The sequence below is a fragment of the Tamandua tetradactyla genome, chromosome 14 (assembly GCF_023851605.1).
Source record: "Tamandua tetradactyla isolate mTamTet1 chromosome 14, mTamTet1.pri, whole genome shotgun sequence".
NCBI lineage: Eukaryota > Metazoa > Chordata > Mammalia > Pilosa > Myrmecophagidae > Tamandua > Tamandua tetradactyla.
Genome location: NC_135340.1, coordinates 22,628,860 through 22,651,428, shown reverse-complemented (window position 1 = coordinate 22,651,428; position 22,569 = coordinate 22,628,860). Strand labels below are relative to the sequence as shown.

The 22,569-nt window shown below is 34.8% G+C and overlaps 1 protein-coding gene across 3 annotated transcripts in view; it reads left to right on the top strand.

Annotated features, from left to right (window-relative positions):
• The window catches only part of NUBPL (NUBP iron-sulfur cluster assembly factor, mitochondrial), a 298,898-nt gene that overhangs the window by 57,187 nt on the left and 219,142 nt on the right, over positions 1-22,569 (top strand). For 2 of the 3 annotated variants that reach the window (XM_077126997.1, XM_077126999.1), the window contains exon 4: positions 7,144-7,234. The exons of the other annotated variant lie outside the window; for it this stretch is intronic. In XM_077126997.1, the coding sequence (XP_076983112.1) occupies positions 7,144-7,234 (91 nt within the window). The remainder of the gene's footprint in view (positions 1-7,143; positions 7,235-22,569) is intronic. 3 annotated transcript variants of the gene reach the window in all.

Here is a 22,569-nt window from a genome sequence, read left to right as displayed (position 1 = left end):
TGGAGGGGTCCTTACCTCTTTGACTGACAGGAAGGGTGCAGAGAACTTAAGGAACCTGTGTTTCCAGACCAGCTGCTTGGCTGGCAAGACCTTGTGCCTGGAGGTGGATGAAGTGTTCTGTTCACATCCAGTTCCTGTGATTGCTTCATTGCTTTGCGCTGGAAGAGGGGCCTCTAGAATTGGGAATGCTCTTCCCTGTCTAGTTAAGGACACTAATAAGGAATTGATGTAGGATTTTCAGCCCGTGTTATCTGTTTTGAGAAACAGTCTTGTTTGGTTAGGTTTCTAGGTCTCCATGCTTAGTTCTGGCAACGAAATAAGTGGTTGAATGTCACAAATAAAATACTTTTAGGGATTAGTGTCTGGGGGCATCTTTTTTGCATTTTATGTACTTCTGTGGGAAGAGAAAGCATTCTGATTTCCTCTGTATTTGGAGAGTTTACTTATTAAAAGCATTGATAGTTTTTTTCTTTAATTTTACAGGCCAAAGATTTAAGGTTTTTCTTTTTCTAATCTTTGATATTTTAACCCCTAATTTATTTCTGTTACTTACTAGATGAAAATGTGGGACTTAGAATATTTTCTTCTTGTTTAAATTGTTGCTTATACTGTTCTAGAAAGAAAGGAAAAAAAACCCCTCCTATGCAGCCTTTGTATGTTTAAAACTCGGTTAAACTTAATCTTGCTAGTGAGAAGGTTTAAATCACTTGCTTTTTAATGTTAGCTCTTTCATACCATGCTGTGCTGTAGTTTTCACAGATGGAGATGGTATACTCTCTCATATTTTTTATAGTAGTCCACCATAGCCATTCTTTGCACTAGATTTTCTCCCAGAAAGTCCCATTTATCTGGAGTTGAGATCAATAGGAAAACGAAGATGACATTAGGTTTTCTTGGGGAAAAGTATTAGGTATTAGGAATAGACTTCAAGGAAATTGATATACTTTCTTTAATATTTAAATATTTAAACCTTGTGTATATTATCTGATTTTGAGTTCTTTAACTTAATATCTTAGTATAGAAGTGTTAGGAGAGGGAGTCATGAAATCATAGACTGTTAAAGCTTAAAAGGAATTTTAGGGATTATATATTAACCAATCCTGATATTCTTCAGAAGAACAAACTGAGGTTTGCTCATTTGTTCATTCATTCATTCAACAAATATTTCTTTAATGCTTATTTTTCTGGGTGCTTGGAGATATCCCTGTCCTTATGGAGCTTACAATAAATAGACAATAAATGCTATAAGTAAGTTAAATACTATGTTAGAAGGTGATAAAAGTAGACTGTGGAAAGAGGGAGGGGAAGTGCTTGAAGGAGGGGGTAGGTTTGCAATTTAAAATAGGGTAGGTCTCACTGAAAAGTTATTTGAGCAGAGACTTTTAGGTGGTGAGGAAGTTGGCTGTGTGACTACACGAAGGAACACTCAGTACAAAGGCCAAGAGGTGGAAGCATGCCTAGCATTTTTAAGAAATAGCAAGAAGGCCATTGTGGCTGGAGTAGAGTAATAGGTGATGAAAATTAATGGAATTGGGAAGCAGGAGGTGGATGGGGAACTGGCTAGATTGTGTGGGATCTGATGAATTGTTGTAAGGATGTTGGCTTTTACATGAATGAAATAGAGGAGGTGGGGGCATTGAAGTATTTGAGCAGAGGAATAACAGGCTCTGGCTTATGTTTCAATTGAATCATTCTGGCTACTATGTTGAGAAGACAAGCTAGGGTAGGGTTGCCAGATTTAGAAAATAAAAACTAGGATACTCAGTAAATTTGAATTTCAGATAAACAACAAATAATATTTCAGTATAAATATGTCCCTTGCAGTATTTCACTGATTATTTACCCATGTGGGAGAATGTTCACCAGTCTTGTATTATTTGTTTGTTTTTCCTTTTAAGATCTTTGATGTTACTGTTAATTACTGTAGGTTATTATTACCATTATCCTGCTAACCCTCAGACTTGGTCCCACCTAGCAAATTTTCATCTATTTACAAATGATTTATGTGATTGTATTTCAAATTGTCTTATTCCTTAGAATGTTATAAATATAGTTTATTGGACTCTAGTTCAGAACTACTGAACTGAAATTTGTTAGAATGGAGCAGTGAATAGAGAGCCTAATACTCTAGGTTCTGGAGAAATTGTAATGAACAAAGCATACAAAAATGTTTCCTTTTATGGAACACATATTTTAATGAGATAAACACAGCAAACAAGATAAATACATATATTTATATATATTAAATGCTGATACGAGCTAAAAAGAAAGAAAAAGCTGAAAGGAAGGTCAAAAATGTCCATTGAAGTGGCGAGAAATTTATAGTGTTAGATAGGGTGTCCACTGAAAGCCTCATTGCGTGGTGATGTTTGAGTTAAGACCTGAAGGAAGTGAGGAAGAGATCCAGGTACCCACCTGAAGAATAGGATTCTCTGCTGGAAACAGCATCTGCTGTATGCCTAAGGCAGAAGCTTTCACTGCTGTGTTTAAGGAACTGAGGAGGCGGTATGTTTAGAGTCGAGTGAAAAGGCAGAGAGTAGTAGGAGCGGAGATGAGAGGTGAAAAGGAGAGTGACTGGTGATTGTTTGTGTTTAGGCTTTAATGGTATATTGGAGGGAGGCTTGGTTTCTTGACCCAGTCATTATCTCCAACCACAGGCATTATCTCCAGACCACGGTTTCTTCATTTCTGCAAAGTGACAGGGGACTAAGAAGATCTCATAGGTTTCATTGTTTTCTAAGATAAAGTCTTTAATTTAAAATCTACTATTTCTCTTCTTTTTCTGCCTTTTCAGCTCTTTTGCAAACAATTAGTTTATCATTTGGGATTCTTCCATACTTTTCATGAGTTCATCTCTGGTTGTGCTCTGTCCAGCCAGATGAAATTTTTCCTCTACGTTGCCCTTGTTCCTCTCTCTTTCCTGATTGAACTTGAAGATTTAGACTGTCCTTTGATAAGCAATAAGAAATTGTTCTTTAACTACCTTGTCCAGCCATTAGCTCTTCTGACAATCAGATTTTTCTTTAATTGTAGCTAATAGAATTTAAGCAACATATTTTCTGTACCCAAGAGAATGAAATTTTCATGTATGGCAGTTTGACTTTAAGCGGGACAGAAAGAGAAGCAGCAGCTTGAATCAACTCTAAATTGAATAAATACCATTTGCAGGTCCAAGATTAAATTGAATACATTGTGCAAGAAATCATAAGAGTCAAGCTGGATACTTCTATGGAAAGGACGGCCTTTAGGTAGGTCTTAAATAGATGTTTACTTACAAATAATTGGAAAGGACAGCTCTAAGACACTGTTGTGATGGATTCTATTAGCAGCTGACATGGATAAGAGGAACATGTCATGAAGCTTTATAGTCTTCTTTAATATAAATTCTCTTGGAGGAACAAAGCAGTATCAAAACTGTTGCTGGTGCCTTTGAAATCCAACATGCCAAAAATAGGACGTGCAGTCTCTCAAATTGCAGCTTTTGCATAATAGTAATGAAAGAGTATAATCACTTTGAATAATTCTGCCACCTTTTACAGCTTTTACAGGTAATTATAAATTATAAGGAAACAGATAAAAAATGTAAATGGTATCTTGGGGTTTGAGCTGTCTTGTTTTGTGTCGTCTTCTAGGCTGGAAGTACAGCTGGAACATCAGAAAGAGTATAATTTAGGTTCCAAAGTTCTAGGTTAAGTTTATGGTGTGTTTATAGTTATTTTTTAATAATCTTTTTCTTTATCTTGTTGTATATTTTGTGAGGCTTTTGTAGTGATTGTTCTTGTGAGCTTGGTTGAAATTAAAGATAGAGAATAAAATCCCAAATGGAGTTTCTTGGCTAAATATAATTACTTTAGGAGAAGTGGGTACAAAGGATTCATAAAACTTGACTAGGTAGACATTTAACTGCCTACATTTGTTTATTAGCCTTTTACTTTGCTCATTTATTTTCCAAAAGTGTAAAACTGTCTGTTTGGAAGTTCAATTGAGAAACTATTTATACAGATAAAACAGGAGCCTATTTAAAAATAATGGAGTAAATTAGAAAAAACAAATTCAGCTGGTACCTTTTGAACATTGTTGAAATCTAGACTTAAAAATCTACTTAAGCTAAAGTTTGTAACTATGGAAATGTTCTCGTCCAAGTAGCTGTGCCAATTCTAAGTACAGTATGCCTTAATTAATGTTGACTTTGGTGTTAATGGACACTGATTTTATTCATGATATATAAAATCTAAGCAAGTCGTGCTAATTTAGTTCCAGTGAAACAGCCTGAAAGTATGCGGCTTATTATTTTTAAAAATTAACTAATTAAGGATGAAGAAGTAAATCTTTATTAAGGTAGCTAGCTCCTCTGATACTAAAAAAATGACTAGTTGTGCCTACCTTTGGTTCTACTAAAATTACACTGGATGATTGAATAACTAGATCATAAAAATTTTTTTTTCTGTAAATCGGATGTCTGCAAACTTTGACCCAAATTCAAAGCATTTCCTGTTTGTGTAATTAAAGTTTTATTGGCACACATCCATGCTATTACTTTACATATTGTTTATGGATGCTCTCGTGCTGCAGTGGCAGGGATGAGTAGTTGCCATGGAGATCGTATTGCCTGTTAGGCCTAAAATATTTGCTGTTTGGTCTTTTAGGAAAATGTTTGTTGACCTTTGCTCTGTGTAGTCAGATCATGTTAAAGTTGAGTTAGAAATTTATGAGGTTAGTTTCCCAATCTGCTTCATTCCAAGACAGCATACTTTAAAAAAAAGGATCATCTTGAATGTTAGTTTCCAGTTTTTTCACCCATTACTAAGCATAATACCATATTGCTGTTATAAGGAGTAAATGAGGAATGTTAATAAAATGCTTAGCACAGTATCTAACACTGAGGAAGGACTCAAGCAATGGCAAAATGTAACTGGGGAAAGTATAGGCGTTTGTTTTGAGTGAGTTAGGAGAGCATATTTTTAGAGATTCTGTTTCGTCCACGGAGCGGCTTTAGAAGCTACTTTATCCCAGCTCTAAATTTAATGCTGCTGACTAATTTCCCTCCATCCTTCCCTTCCTTACTTCTTCTCTCTGCTTGTCCTTTCTTCCCTCTCCCTCCCTCCTTTATTCCTTCCCACCTTCATGCCTTCCTTCTCCCTGTTTCCTTTTTGATCCATGCAGACATTGGAAATGAATTTAGATCAGTCGGTAACCACTCGTAGGGAGAGTATACAGAGAACGTAACCAGAAGATTCTCAGTTATTGCTAGCTCCATTCTCTACGCAGCAGGGAAACTCTAAAATCTTGTAATTTCACACCTCCTTCCCTTTATTGTTATGTGATGATGTTGTATATTACCAGCCATCTAGGTATATATAAAATCCATTCCTATTACAGCAAATGTTAGCATAGATCTGCATGGTCTAGTTTAGTCGATTTTGACTGGAGTCATAGTGCCAAGGGTTTTACTTTTTAGGCAGGCGTGGTTTTCTTCTAGAAGTGGTTTCCTCTTTTAGTGATTGTACTTGACAAGTATAGGTAGAAGATTAATTTGAAACTAGGGACCTGTCCTTGGAGTTACTGTAAAATCAATATTAAATAAAAGAACAAGGAAAAATAATATTTGTTTTTGTTGGGTATTTGTTATTATGATGTGGTAGCTTTTAATTCTTGTCAGTGTCAAAAGAAAAGATATGGAAAGAAGTGAAATTCTAAACTAATATGTTACAACATCAGCGGACCCTCAGACAATAATAGTAGCTCTATTTCTAAAGGTTTTAGGCCCCTTCATATGAAAATTTTTTATCCATGGAAATTTTATTTGTTGGTGTTTAAAAAGGGAATAAAGTGGGTCAATATTTCTCATTGAATGTTCCTCCCTCTTTAAATCTAATACCTAAATATACTAATCCTAAATTTTTATGTGATAGTGTTCTTTTAAAGGTGCAGTACCCTTAGATTTTTGTCATTTATTTTAAAATAAGCTGACATTTTGGAAGAGGCAGTTATTAATCTCAGTTTTTTCCTCTGTGGACACTTAATCACACAGGGATATTAAATAGTGTTCTGAGAACTATAGTGTGAGTCATTATAAAGTTAGGAATGTAAATGTTGAATTTGCCTTATTTTGTTTGTCGTAATCAGACAGAGAGGTTTAAAACATAATTTTGTGCCTGGAAATAAGTAGATAACTGTGGAAGATGAGAGGTGGTTTTAGATTTTTTTATTTTTGTGGAGAGATTGAGCGCTTTATCTGGACAGGGTATAAGGAGGTGAGGAATGAGAAATTGTAAGACTTGATCAGAGAATAACTCAAAGACATATTTAGTTATTAACATTCTGTTTCCTTGTATATGAGTAAAACCGGTAATATTGATTTTATCTGTCAAAGTAGAGAGCAGAGAGGGGGAGAAGGAAAAAAAGACATTTTTAGGAATAGTGAATTTTGTTTGCGTTTCCTTGGATAAACTGCTGATAAACTGGCAGCTAGCAGAGAGACCAATCAGCATATTCTGCCTTTGGGCAGCTGGATGGATTATCCAAGAAAATAGTTTCAGCTGTTCAGTGAATTCCCCAAAAGACCCTGGGCGTTTCGCTGTGACCTGCACATTGCCTCTGTGTTACGTCTGTCAGTGTCCTTGTTTGCACTGCCATCACAGTTATGCCAGGTCTGCATCGTTTTCCTAACCAGACTTTCTCACTTACTTCATTATGGTCTTGTTTTCATAATTGTTTCAATTTTTATTCTTTAGGACATTAGACTAGCTTTCCAAAAGTTAATATTCCGTCTTCTTTGGGATTTATTTGCCATTGTACATCATTATTTTAGTGGTATGCGTATGTGTGATTTGTTAGTTCTCAAATTCATGTTCTGATCAGAAGGGTCTTAGTCTATTTTAGACTGTATAGAGACCTGAACCACCATATGTAAGGTATACAGGGTGGATTTTTCTAGTCAGTTATCTAGAAGAAATTAGTAAACCTAACAAGAAGTATTTATCTAAGCAATTTGTGCTCTTATTTTTCTCACTGTTGCTGTGAAAGTTTACATTGTGATTTTGAAATGTTTTGGAAATTTCCTCTGTAGTCAGATTTACTTTCCTTATATTTTTGATGATGAGTGGGAATAATATTATGGAAATTATGTTTTTTTTTTTATAGTCAAAGACCATTGGTTTGTTAGATGTGGATGTGTATGGCCCTTCAATTCCAAAGATGATGAATCTGAAAGGAAATCCAGAATTATCACAGAGTAAGTAAAGAAGAGATAGATAAAAAAGAATTACACTTTTATTTAGTATCTACTGGATGTCAAGCATCATACCAGATATTGTGCATGCGTTATACATAATGTGGTGTAGTGATTCAGAAGTCAGATTCTGGACCTAGACTGGATTTGATTCACAGATACTGATTAGCTATGTTGTTTTGAATAAATTGCTTAGCCTCTTTGTACCTCAGTCCCCCATGTAAAACAGTGTTAAAATAGTACCTACCATCCTGCATTAAGGGGATATTCACATGGAAAAAGAATGAAATGTGACCCCCGTCATATAGCATACACACACACATGCAAATAGTACCTGCCAGATGAAATTGCTGTGAGGATTGATATGTATACTCCATTTAATACAGTGCTTGGCACATAGTGAGTGATCAAAAATGTTTGCTCATCATTGTCACTTTACATTAAATGTGTAGATATATGGAAACATTTAAGTAGACAGAATGTAGTATACCTTGTTCTAGAAGAAATAACAATGATTTTCTCTAATCTGTTTTGTCAAATTTGTCTTAAAGTGTTAAAAAAAACCCCAAACCCCAAAACATTGGTTTTTCTCTCTACTCTCTTCACTGCAATCAATAGGAAGAAGTTATTTCTTTGAGTTAATTTTTAATATTTACCTCTTCTGTCATATACAAACTTTAAGAATTAAAAAATGGTATCATCAAAAAACGAAGAATTGGGAAGCTGGTAATTTTACTGGAAAAATAATTTTAAGTGAACTTGGTTTATTAAAATTGATGTCTAATTATAATGGAAGTATGAAATTGAATAATTTCTTTTGTCTTTTTGGGGGAGCTTTTTCTTCCTTCCATGGGGTCTAAGACAAAATGACTATGTTTACTTAGAGGTATTTACTGGATTGTCTATGTAGAAAATGGAAATCTTATTTTTGTTGTCATTAAAAGTTGATTAGGTGCGGGTGATGGTGGCTCAGTGACAGAGTTCTCGCCTGCCATGCTGGAGACCTCGGTTTCGTTCCCGGTGCCTGCTCATGTTTAAAAAAAAAAAAAAAGAAAAGAAAGGTTAATTAAGTATTGTCTGCTTTTTATTGAAGGAGCTTGTGTTTGGGGTTTAGTTGTTGGAGTCAATTTTAATTCTAGGTTCTGAATAATTCTTTTTGAGAATTATTTTGAAGGAAACTTGAAGGTCTAGTGATGTGAAAATTGGTCCTAGCAGTCTTATATTGCCAACATCCACTTGTCTCATGAAAACATAAATTTTAAAAGCGAAGTTATTTTAGTTTCTCTGTTCTTTGTCTTTTTAGTGGAGTACATACTTAGTTTGCAAATACGTGACATGAGACAAGATGTTAAACTTTCACAAAGAAGGAGTAATGAATTTGTGTGCTTTAAATGATAGACCCATTATGTCTATCTCTTGATTAAAATAATGTGAAAACTGGTGGCTGAAGTACATGAGTGATGGCAAAATGGAGCCCTCAGTGTCAGTCTTTTCTTAAGTAGTTCTCTTCAGTTTATGCCAACAGAAATACTTGAGTAAACTTTAATTTATTTTTTCTTGTTTTACTCAAGCTGCAATCTTAAATTTGATGTTGCAAATTAGCTGCCATTAAATAACTTTCTTATAAAGATAATATATTAGAAATTTTGGAAGGCTTGAAGAGAATCTTTTTTTTTCCACATTGACCAGCTAATATTAAGTCCCCCAAGAAATAAACTGAACGATTAAGGTATTCGCTTTAAGGAATGTGAATTCTTAATACTAATAAAGTATTTTTGAATCTTAGAAAAACTTGCCACAATTATACTAATTGATATCATTTTGACATTTCTACATTTTATCATGTTATTTTATCCTGTTGTACTCTCTGTTACAGAAAACACAATGTGATATGAAATTTTCTAACTAACAATAAAGAAAACTGAAAGATTTGTTTTTAGCACTTAAGATTTTGGGGAAACAGACCATTGAGCCAAGTCCTGGCTATTTTAAGCTGGACAATTATAAGGGCGATTGTGGATTTTGGGATTGTCCCATTCTCTTTGTTATTTATACAAACAGCTGGTAATGTAATTTTAGTCAAATTGTTCATTTTAGAATTCCATGTTAGGGGTAGCAGAGCCAACCATTTTATTCACATTCTTTTCATCATCTTTTCTCTTTGTGGGGATTCTAAACAACCACATATTTTGTGGTTATATGACATTTTGATCTTGATTACCAAGAGAAATTTTATATTTGATTCTAGAGAACTGAATTCAGTGATTGAAGAAAAAATTAAGTTTATAATAGTTTTGGGTTTCTTAGGTTGAGAATAGTGAGTTGTCTGCTTGACCATGCAAAATTATGGCATGAGAGTCTAGCCAGTTTGTAGAAAGGATACTATACAAAAACCTCAACAGGTTGATGTTATAATGCCTGTAAATGACCAGTTGTTTAGAATGTCACCCTTGTGCTCTTGAAGAAATTACCATGTAATAAGGAATATAGCATGTAATAATGAATATAACCATTAAAAAATGCCAGTTATTTTACTCCATTTAAATTTTTCCAAATAGCATAATATTCTAGTTTCATATTATAGTACAGCCAAATTATAGTGCTAGAAATTATTGAGTTTTCAGGTAAATGGTAGGTGGATGCAGAAGTATGTTGCTATACTTCACTAAATGAAATATTCTTTTTTGTGACTATGTGAGACTAACCTTTCTGAAATGACTCTTATTGGTGGAAATATCTGTTCTTTTACAGTCTTGTGATGATTTATGACCTTCAGAATACTTGTGAATTTATTACTACTTAGTTTTACCATAAAGTGTGTTTTAATGTACTTAGCTAATAAAATAGGAAATTCTTAAGGCCTGTGGAGAGAGGTTACTAAAATTGAAATGTCAAGTAATTTTATTGAGAATGACATAGTGCTGATTAATGACTAAATGTGAAACTTTGTAAGTAGGATCCTTTTGTCTTTTTTGTTGTTGTGGGTTAGTAATTTTGCTCTCATATCACAGTATTCTGCTTTTTTCTGTCTTAAGCTTTTTACAAGCTTAGGAATAATTGTATGTGGGGCTCATGAGACAGTTGAAATCAGTCTGGGCAAATGACCTTTTATAATAGCACTGGTCTCTGGTAAGATACAGGGAAGGGACTAAGATTTCTTAAGGGTAATTTAAGTGCATAAAGAATGAGAACGAACTCTGGTTATTCTGAGGTCACTCAATGTTTCCTTCTAGGGGAGAGAGTTAGGGGTGTTGCTGAAGTGGTTGATATGGATGGTTAAGTCCTGGTCCAGTAGGTGGAGATTCCAAAGTTTCTGATGTATAATTTCTTTCTTTTGGTCACTGTCTTGTGGATCCTTTGGTGTTCACCTGTTGCTAGAATTCCTCTGATGATCTTTGGGGAAGATTCTGGGATATATTCCATAATCACTGTTACAGGAATGACTTTTTCCTCATTCCTTTCCTGGATTCTATTTATACCCTCCTTATATACTTAGTGCATTAAGACAAAGTCATATTAACATAATCAGGGGTTGAAGGAACCTTAACCCCTGTTTACTCTGGCTTTAGGTGCTGTTACCTTTGAAATATCTCAAAATGAGATCTGTGTCCTTAAGAGTCCCCTTTCCCTAGTTTTTCAAAACAGAAATCCATCCATCTACTTGGCTCATAACTCCTTGATAGAGTTCATCATCGTATAGGCCTGAACTAAATATCTGTCTAGTGTGGTAAAACCCTTTTCGTTTTGCTCCAGCGTTCCTGACCTGAACAGCCAAACATAGGCTATTCTTGCTCTTCTGCAAACCATCTTAGTCACGGGCTGCAGCAAGGCAAGTCGGTGAAGAATGCCTTATTTACCCACGGAACAACTCAGTGCGCTTTAGCAGCTTCTGCCTGTTTGCAAATAGAGCTGACCACATGTATGTGTGTCAAACAGGTCATACATCTTTGTACTTGTGATTAGCACCTATCACACAAAAAGACTGGTGTGGATATAGTTCTCCTGTTTCTCTTTTTCTTTTTGAATTTGAAATTCAAAAATTTTATCAGTGGGCTGACCTTCAGATATACAAATTAGTAGTAAAATACATTTGTAATGCAGCCACATCTGTAGAGGCTGTTTGTATTTCACATTTCTCTTTGCCATTCTAGTCCCAGGTTAACCAAAATAACAAACAAACAAACACACACATACACAGACAAACAAACCATTCTTCTCATTTTCTAAACTTTTGGTCACTTTTAATGTTTCTCAAGGTTTTCAGTATCTTTTCTCAGATAAGAAAAGTAAGAACTTAACTATTGCTAGGTAGTAAGAAAATTAGATTATAGTATTATTTGCAATAATCCTTTTCTATTGATGTTTCTTGTGATAGCCTGCACTTTTTAAAATAGGCCCGTATTGCTGATTCATTGTTACATTAATAATTCACTGGTCCTTTAGAAACCTTTTAGGGATATTTAACATAACTTATGCTGTTCTTTATTTTTAGCTTAAGAGAAAGTAAAGCATGTAAAAAGGAAAATAGTTTGATAAAAATAGGATTTAAAATGAATTTTGAAGGTAGAAGATTTGGGGAGTATTCATCCATAAACTGGGAACTCCATGGGAAAATGCATGAGGCCATAATAACACTGTAATAAGAGGTATAAGAAAGTTTTGATGGTTTAGGCTAACTAGAGAGTCAATAAATTAAACATGTTGAAAGAAAAAAAAAAGAGACAATGAAATGAGGCATCATTTTCACTTTCCTTCAGGACTCTCACTCTGGAATAAGGTTTGAATTCCACCTGGATTTTATATGTGTGAAGTACATCCATACAGAGTAGTGAATTGAAAAGGGGTTTTGTTCACTTAATATTGGATAGATTTGTTACTGGACATGACAAAACAGGGCTCTTCCAATAGTAACTGTGTATCAACCCAGTTCATCAGCTATTTAAAATAGCAGCCATGGGGTGCAAGGTAGTTCAGTGGTAGAATTCTCACTTGCCAGAGGGAGACCTGGGTTCGAGTCCTGGTCCATGCACTTCCCATACAAACAAGCAAAACAAACAAATGAAGAAAACCAACCAAGTAAAAATTCAGCAAATGATGCTGCAATAAGGGTATCCTCACGTGGAATGAAATGTAACCCCTGCCATACAGCATACAAAAAAAAAAGCAGCTATTACATAACTGAGGAAAAATTGAGTAGTCAAGTTTCATTGAAAGACTTAGAAAGTTTAGCGGTAAGTCTTCTATAAATTTCAGTTTGGAAACTTCACTGGTCTACCAGTTATTATGAATTATAGCCTGAAATTGCTCCATGTGTTATCCCTTTTCATCTCTTGAAGAGTGATAGAACTTCTTACATTTAGAATCCTTAATATTATCATTACCAATATTACCATTTGTATTGTTATCAATATCTTTAAGTCCTGCGTGATCTAATCCTACCTGTTACCTTCTTCTACAGTCTTGATTCCAGGAAGCTCGCCTAATTACTCAGTGAACACCAGTCACAGTGGCCTCTTTTTCTCTAACAGATCCATTTCTGTGCTGTCTTAGGACCCTTAACATATTTTACTCTCTTTGTCTGGACTGCCTCCCACCTCTACTATCCTTTCCCTCTTCCCCTACAGAAGCAGAGGACTTTTTTCATTTGGTTTGTTTCTCCATTACTAATGGTTGGTACATAATTGATGCTCAATAAATATTAAGTGAATATTGTAGTTATCCCTTTAAATTTCTTGTTCATTGGCTGATCATTTCTTTTTTGCTTTGGATATATTACTAACTTAATTTGCAGACATGATACTTAATTTTTTTCTGAATAATAAAGATAGCTTTAAGACATTGTCTTAGTACTTCATCTTTCTAATGTACCTATGAGTGCTTTTTTCCCTCATTCTTAGAAAAAGGAAAAAAGGAAGTACTTATATGATCAGTAATTTGTCTTACAAGAGTTATGTTATGTTCTGCTTACTTATAAGGGGAAGAGGCTGTGGGGCCTGGATCTGAGTAACGATACAGTGGGCAGTGTTCACAATCACAGCTCTACAACTATGAACGGCCTGGAAAAAGGGAGGAACTAGTAGGTCAGCATATACCATCATTATTTCCCCTGAACATCCTCACTGCCACACTAAATTGTACTAGATAAAATAATTAGACACTAATACATAGACTTTATTTGAGGCTATTTATTCTGACGTATTTGTAATAGGTCAGGAGAAATGGTGGGCGAGGAAACAGTGAGAGGTTTTGTTTTTATTCTTCAGTCTTGAGGTCTTTCAGTTAAGAAAAAGAAAGCAGAAGTAACTTATGGTTTAATGGATGTTAGGATCTCCCTTGCAATATACAAACCACTACCTTTTTTTGAGGTGATAGGGTATCTTAATCTGTGTTCCCCAGAAAGTAGAGCCCTAAGCACTCCTAATTTATTAGTGTATATACAAAACCAGGAATGAGGAAGGAAAGAGAGAGAGCCAATGTGAAGAAATGTTATCATGCTAGTTATTGCTAAATGTAACAGATTGCTTGACTCATAGAACTGTATGAACTCCATCCCAGGGCAGTGTATGGGGGGGGATTGGGGAAGAATTTACCCAATGGTGCCCATCTCCTGTTGATCACGAGGCTCACCTCTGGAGGTATTAATTTTCTTGTATTTCTGAATTGTGTATGTTTGGGTGCCATGCAAGTTTCCATGGTGTATAGTGGTGTCCTCTGCTTTGGTGTCAATGTAGAAGCTCTGGGAGAGTGAGGGGGCAGAGGGGCACACAGTGTATAGGCCTGAAGTGAGATGCTGACTGGTAGATCCTGTGAAGTTAGTCACAGCCCATGCAGAGCCACATTGGTGACTGGAACAAGAGCTGAGTGAGGCCAAGAGAGTCTGGAGGGTTACCTGTAAGGCTTCTGATGTAGGAGGATGGAGATGGGAAGCCAAGCTCTTCTATAATCTAGGCAGCTATTTCAATGTACTCCCTTATTGACTGCTAGGATACAATGGTGGGGAACAAGAAGTTGCAGGATTCTTTCCAAATTTTGATCTCCTGAATTCTTGAGACTATAGATTAATCCTCCTAATCTGTGAAACTTTCCTTTCTCAAGGGAGTTGAGAAAGATATAAACTCCAACGATATTTGAGTAATATTTAGAAATTCAGTTTAAAAGTTTTCAATAACATATATAGATATATATATAGAAAGTAAAATGGGTTGCATATGTTTTGTTTATTTTATTCTTTCAATTTGATAATATTTGATTTGTAAAATAGGAAATTTTGGTAGTATCAAAGTCAAGAACTATAAACTTGACTTCTTTATGAATGGTTTATGAGGCACAGGTAATACAGGCCCATTTTAAGTACAGCAGCATTGAATTGAGATTGGAATGCTAATGTAAGGGCTAAATTTAACTGATAGCCATTTGAGATATAGGCATGTCCATCTGTGAGCCAGTTTCTTATTTCAAACGGTGATTGTACATATGCTTTGATAGTGTGTATTATACATTTAATCCAGAAGTCTCACTATATAACAAGAATGTTCTTACTGTCAGATTTGGGCAAGAATAGGAATTGAAAATTGAGATACAAGTCTTAGTAACCGGCAGGTACTGAGTTCAGATGGCTCTGTTTGGATATATTAGTAGGCACCGTAGTCACTGGAGGAACATTTGGGGCTTTTTTTTCTTATAAATGTTTATCACAGATTCTGTGGCTGAAAAAGAATGTGTTTATACACACACACACACACACACACACACACACACACACACACACACACATTTAAGTAAAGACATCTTTTAAAATTTGATTACTTGTGACTTAAGTAGGACCTGGCTGGCTTAAAATAAAAAAAATGGTTACTGTTCAAAAATAAACTGCATATTTTAAATCTAGTTTTAAAACTTGCAGTTGGATCAAAAGTGAAATGTTGAAGGAGGCATTATTTTCATTCTTTCAGCAAACATTTATTGTGTATCTTCTATGTAGTTAGTAAGCATGAGAAGTACTCGCTTCTTTGGTTATAAGATCAAATAAAATTTGCTCCTGATTCTCATGAGCTTACAGTAGACATATTAACTGATGTACCTAAGCATGAGTAATGCTGTAACAGCGTAGTTTGTTGTGAATCCAGAGATGGTGAATCTAAATCAAAATAGCGGCTCAGAGAATGCTTCTTGGAGGAGATGATTCTTGAGCTAAACTTTTTCTATTTAATGATTTTAAATTAGAGAAGTTGTAAGTTTACAGAAAAATCATTTAAAAATTATAGTGTTCCCATAAGCCCCCTATTGTGGACACTTTGTATTAGTGTGGTATGTTTGTTACAATTGATAAAAGAATACGAAAATTGTACAATTACCTGTAGTCCGTAGTTTAGTATTAGGTGAATTTTTTTCCTTATGCCACCTATTGTTAATACCTTTCACTAGTGAGGAACGTTTGTTATAATTCATGAAAGAGCATTTCTATACTTGTACTGTTAATTAGAGTCCACTGTTTACAATAGGATTCTTTGTATTTTACAGTCTATATTTTATCTCTTAATTTGTATTCTAATAACATATATATGTCCTAAAATTTCCTTTTAACCATTTCACATATATAATTCAGTGCTCTTAATAATACTTGAGTATGTAATGTACTATCATCACCACCATCCATTTCTAAAACTTTATAACCAATCTAAATAGAAATTCTGTACAAATTAAGCATTATTCCCCCATGCTCAACCCCCTCCCCACTTTGTCCTTGTTAATCAATATTCTAGATTCTAACTATGAATTTATGTAATCAAATTATTTCATATATTTTGATCATTTCATGTAATTTGACAATATTTGTCCTTTTGTATTTAGCTTATTTTACCCAGCATAATGTCTTCAAGGTTCATCCATGTTGTCACATATATCAGGACTTCATTCCTTTTTAAGGGTGAATAATGCTCCTTTGTATGTATATACCTCATATTGTTTATCCATTCTTCAATAGATAGGCACTTGGGTTGCTTCCCTCTTTTGGCAATTGTAAATAATGGTGCAAATGCTGATGAGCATTGGTGTGCAAATATCTGTTTGAGTCCCTGCTTTCAATTCTTTGGGTATATACCTACCCACCCTTATTTCTTTGGAATCTCAGGCAGAGATTGGAAATGGTAGTGGTAATTGAGGGCTGTAGAGAGCTGGAGGTTGTCTGGAGAATCTGTGAATTGGCTTTTCCTCTTCCCTTTCCTCTAAAATAACATATTGCCTTTTCCTAGGTTTAACTCAGAAGTGGAAAGTGAGAGTTTTTCTCACAAGTTTGTATGACTCTAAGGTTCCTAATTTAGATTATATATTTAGGTTAAGGACATAAAATGTTAGAAATGTAAGGGTCTTTAAAGATCATTCATGTAGTCGAGGTGAGGGTCTTATCAGAAGTAAATGACTTGCCCAGAGTCACGTAACAAGTTAATGACAGAATTAAGGATCCAGAACGGTTATCTCCTTGGGAAACACCTTTCCCAGGGAAGTATCATGAAGGGACTGCATCAGGAACATCTATAGTGTTTATACAATACACAGATTTCCAGGTTTGCCCCAGACTTAGTGAACCAAAATTCTGGTAGGAGATAATGATAGGTATTTATTAGTAGTGGATAATTCAGAATTGAGTTACGTGCAAAGTACTTAGAACAGTACTTATCATATAGTAAACACTTAGTATACTGTTAGTTGCTTTCCTTAGTATTTTATTAGATTATAGCTCAATCTGAAATGTGAATGGAAGAAGGAAATTGAAATGATTCATTTTCGTCCTTAATTTCCCTTTACAGTGAAGGTCAAAAGAAAGCATTTAGATATTAAGAGAATAGTAAAATTATTTTTATACTGGAGCCTAAATTTTCTGTGGCACATAATCCAACTCAATCTGTCTGGATAGATCCTTTAAACAACTGAAACACAGGGAGCCCAGAATGGAAACGAGGGCGTATAAAAAAATAAATGAAATGAAAGCTTTTCAAAGAAGAAATGGACTGTACTGCTGCTTATTCTATCTATCTTCAATTTCTACTGAGTATTCCATTATAGCATAATAGAGGGTAATGGTTCTCAAACTTTTTGGGCTCTGGAGCCTTTTTACTCTTAAAAGTTATTGGGCATATCAAAGAGCTTTTGTCTTTGTATGTTATATTTATCAATATTTACCATATTAGAACTTATAACTGGTCAATTTTAAAATTAGATCATTAAAATAAAAGTGAACTAATAAACTTATTAACATAAATGATATATTTTAATAAAAATAACTATTACTCTGAGATTAAAAATAATTGATGAGTGGAATTGTATTACATTTTTGTAAATTATTTTATTTTTTGGTTCAGTAGAAGACTGTTGGCTTCTCATATCTACTTTTGTTTTCAGTCTGTTGTGATATGTTGTTTGGTTATAGTATATCAGAAAAATACACCTCACACAGATATATAGTTGGAAAAAGGGAAGACTGTTCTTAATAGCCTTTTCAAATAAGTGTGGATTTTCTTTTTTGATATTATTACAAAATATTGTAAATGATGTTTTTTAAAAAAGATTAGTTACAATGGAGAACCTGAAACCATATCAATGAATTTTTCATAGTCTCTTATATTAAACTCTATCGGTCTATCTTAGACCTTGTACTGGATCTTATATTCATGCATGATTTTGTAACATTTAGAAAATATCACGTCATTAATTTATGCTAATCTTGTAAATGTTAATACATTTTGTTACACAATAACAAAATAATCACATTTGTTAACACTGCATTACAAATGATTTCAACAGAAAATCATTTAAGTATTAGGAAGCTGTGAAACTCATGGTAGTGGATATTTTTTCAAAAAATTCTATTTTTCACTTGAAAGCTTTAATTTTGTCATAGGCAACAAATATTGTCAGTTGTATTCTTTGAGGTTGACAGGCTCACTTCATTTTGTCTGCTAAATACTCAGATCTGAATAACCATAGTTTTTCTGTTAGTCAGTCTTTCAAATTAAAATGGTATTCCATGAAGATGTATCTAGTTTCACTTTACGGCTCAAGAGTGCAAGTGCTTTTCCTCAAGACAACCTTTGAAATTCAGTATGTAGCAGTGGTTCTTTATGTGTACTTCTCATTTTGTCAAACAGAATGTTCAGGAAAAAAGAATGTGTACTCAAGGGTTATGAATAAAATTAAATATTTTTACTGCTTTGTCTAGGACATTCTTTAATGAAATAGGCATTTATTTTTTTCAATTTTTTTATTGTGAAAAATAATATATATATGAAAAAGCAATAAATTTCAAAACATACCATGGCTGTTAATTGTAAAACAGATTTCAGAGTTTGATATGGGTTACAATTCCACAGTTTTAGGTTTTTACTTTTAGCTGCTTCAAGACACTGGAGACTAAAAGAAATATCAATATAATGATTCAACAATCTACTTATTTGTTAAATCCTATTTACCCTGTTATAATTCCTCCTTCTCTTCTGATCCTTCTCCCAATCTTTAGGGGTATTTGGGCTAAGCCCATTTAAACTTTTTCAAGTTGGAAAGGGCTGTCGATAGTATGGGATAGGGGAAATGGAACTAGTTGATGTTCTGGAGAAGCTGGACCCTCTGGGTTTCAGGACTTATCTGGCCTAAGAACCCAACTGGAGACTTTAGGTTTCTGGAGAGTAATCATAGTGCATGGAGTCTTTGTTCAATGAATTTCAGATAAAGCCTTAAGTGTTCTTTAGGGTTGGCAGGAATGGTTTTGGTTGGAGTTTGGCAAATGAAGTAATATCGGGGTACTAGCTGAAGCTTGTATAAGAGTAACTTCTGAACTATTTGAACTGTCTCAGCTGCTGATATCTTATTTTTTACAACTATTTCCCCCTTTTGGTCAGAGAAGCATTATTGATTCCAGAGTGTCAGAGTCAGGCTCATTCCTAGAAGTCATGTCCCATGTTGCCAGGGAAACTTTCCCCTGGGTGTCATGTCCCATGTAGGGGGAAAGGTAATGATTTGCTTGCAGAGTTGGGCTTAGAGAGAGTGAGGCCACATCTAAGCAACAAAAGAGGTCCTCTGGAGGTGTATTTTAGGCATAACTGTAGATAGGCTAAGCTTTACCACTACATAAATAAGCTTCACAAGAGCAAGCCCCAAGATCAAGGGCTTGGCCTATTGAATTGGAGTCCCTAATATTTGAGGCAGTATCAGGGGTTTCCCCGGTAGTAAAGTTTAATAGTTCCATATTTTTTCTCCCATCCCTCAGGGGACTTTGTTAATACTTATTAATTATCTGTTCAACATACTCTTGGATGGATCTGGGCCTTACTTTAAACTATACAGAATTATAAGCCCTCATTTCCATTCTGGGCTCCCTGTGTTTCAGTTATTTAAAGGATCTACCCAGACAGATTAAGTTGGATTATGTGCCACAGAAAATTTAGGCTCCAGACAAAATAAACCTCTCTTGCTTTGGTCTGAATGGGCATTTATTTTAAGTATAGGTATATGGTGATGAAGAATGTGATGATCACCAGTACTGTTTGGAGCCACTGCCTTGAATCATGCTTAGGTGTCAGCATTTTACCTACCATTGCTTTTGCACCATCAATGCAAATGTCAATCCCGTGAGAAAGCCAAATAATATCTTAATATTGTTTTGAAAATAACTTTAATCTCTTGGATTATCTGAAAGGTTTCTGGGGATCAATAGAGGACCAGTGATAACTCTTTGAGAACTGCTGGCTTAATGCAGAGTTCATCAACCTGAAGTATTGGTTCCTAGCTCAGTAATGTTTGTTACAAATTTCAGGAAATTATTGACCCCATGACTTTTTCTTCTTTCTTTATTAAAGTGGAAGTGAGTCCTTTACAAGTAAAGCAATTTGTGATTCCCACATAAAGTTTAGAAATACTATTTTAAGTGTGGTTCTTTGCAAACTAATCCTGTAGAGATTTGAACTAGGTCTTTTTCTCCCTTTAGCGTGTTTATTGTACTTGTGTTAGGGTACCTGAAGTGGATAATCTATTTTTGTGGGCCTGTATGTTCTTTCAAAATGTAATATTCAAATGTGATAATTATCAGCACAGACACTGCAGTCATGTTGGGAATATAGAGCGTAAGATGCGCAAAAGTTGTCCCTAAATTGCTTGTAGCCTGATTAATATATGCAACAAAATAGCAGCATAATGTACTTTATGCTATCACATAATTGGTTTAAATAATATATAATATAGGAGACCAGAGGTGGTTAAGGTTGAGGGCTGAAGAGGTAGAAGATGACTCCCTAAAGATGATGGGATTTAAATTTAATATTAATGGAACCATTTCTAGAAGGGAAAATGATATATCCCAAAGTGCAAAGAGAACATGTCATGCTTATCAATTAAATTTTTTCCTTTCCCAAACAAATAACCATTCCCAATTTTCCTCTTACTGTCATTCTGTGGTTGGGAACTAGTGTGCCTTGTACTTCTTTTCTTTGGCCTGCTCTGAGGCTTGTAAATTGTATTGTTGTTAAGATTGTGTGGTGTGGTGGAAACATCTTGGGCTTTGGAGTGAGACTGACCTAACTCCAAATTCTTATGACTACAGAATTTAGAGTTGTTATGGACTCATGGACAAGTTCTACAACCTCAAAGGCAGTGTGGAAATTAAATGAGGTAATACTTTTAAAGATTTTAGTAAATATTAATTCTCTTTTCTTATTACAAGCAATGAAGAGCAATAGAGAATGTATTAGATTAAGATGACAGCATACTATGCTGATCTGTTAGACTAAGAGAGTAAACGACCTGTGACAAGGGAGGCAGTAGGATATCGTGGATAGCATGGGCTTCAGGAGTTGGAGAGACTTGCAGTTAATACCCTGACTGGAGTTTTTATTATTACCTTTGTTTACCTTTAAGTTAAACTTTCCAAAACTTTCCAAGCCTTCAATTATTTAATAAATGGAAATAGTTTTTGGAAGATAGTCAACAAGTCCCCCCAAATATTCATTTCCTCTTTTTTTTGTATGTATTTACCCATCACAGCTTTTTTTTTTAACTTTTTTATTATATAGTATAATATATATACAAATCACTGAAATAAAAAAGCAATAGTTTTCAAAGCAATCTTCAACAAGTAATTACAGGACAGATCCCAGAGTTTCTCGTAGGCTACCATACGATCCTCTCAGTTTTTTCCTTCTACCTGCTCCAGAATATAGGAGGCTAGAAGGCTTAACTATTTTTTATCACTACAATTGACATTTTTTTTCTTTTTTGTGTGAAAAACAGCATATATACAAAACAATAAATTTTAAAGCATAACACCACAATTAGTTGTAGAACATATTTCAGAGTTTGACATGGGTTACAGTTCCATAATTTTAGTTTTTTACTTCTAACTGCTTGAAGATATTGGAGACTAAAAGAAATGTCAATTTAATGATTCAGCAATCATATTCATTTGTTAATTCCTATCTTCTCTGTATAACACCACCATCATCTTTGATTTTTCTGTGCCTCTCTTTAGGGGTGTTTGGGCTATGGCCATTCTAACTTTTGCATGTTGGAAGGATCTGTCACTAATATGGAATACAGAGATGGAACTATCTGATGTTCTGGAGAGGTTGGGCCCTCAAGGTTTTAGGACTTATCTCGTCCGGGGACCCATCTGGAGGTTGGAGGTTTCTGGAAAGTTACTCTAGGGAATGGAACCCTTGTGGAATCTTACCTATTGCCCTTGGTGTTTTTTGGATTGGCTGGAATGGTCCTTGCTAGGGGTTGACAGGTTATGATAGGTAACAAGGTCTAACTGAAGTTTGCGTAAGAGTAACCTCCAGAATAGCCTCTCATCTCTATTTAAACTCTCTCTGTCACTGATACTTTTTTAGTTGCACTTCTTTTCCCCCTTTTGGTGAGGATGGAATTGTTGATCCCATGGTGCCAGGGTTGGATTCATCCCTGGGAGTCATCTCCCACGTTGCCAGGGACACTTTTACACCTGGACATCATGGCAAAAGTGGGCATGTATTCTTGTTGGCATTTTTGGGTCATGAATATCTTGACATGCTGTGCCCAATTTAAGAGGTCCATCCGCCTCTTACTAAGCCTAAAATATTTGCTATATGGCCCTTCACAGAAAAAAAAATTTGCCAAGCCCTGTCCTATGAACTTAAGTTGGAATGAATTTGATTCTTTTGAGATTTACTTTGTTTTTGAAACATTTTTATTGTTAGATATAAGATATATACAAAGAAAAGAAAAAACGCAATGATTTTCAAAGAATGCTCCAATAAGTAGATACAGAACAGATTTCAGAGTTTGTTATGGGCTACCATTCCACTATTTCAGATTTT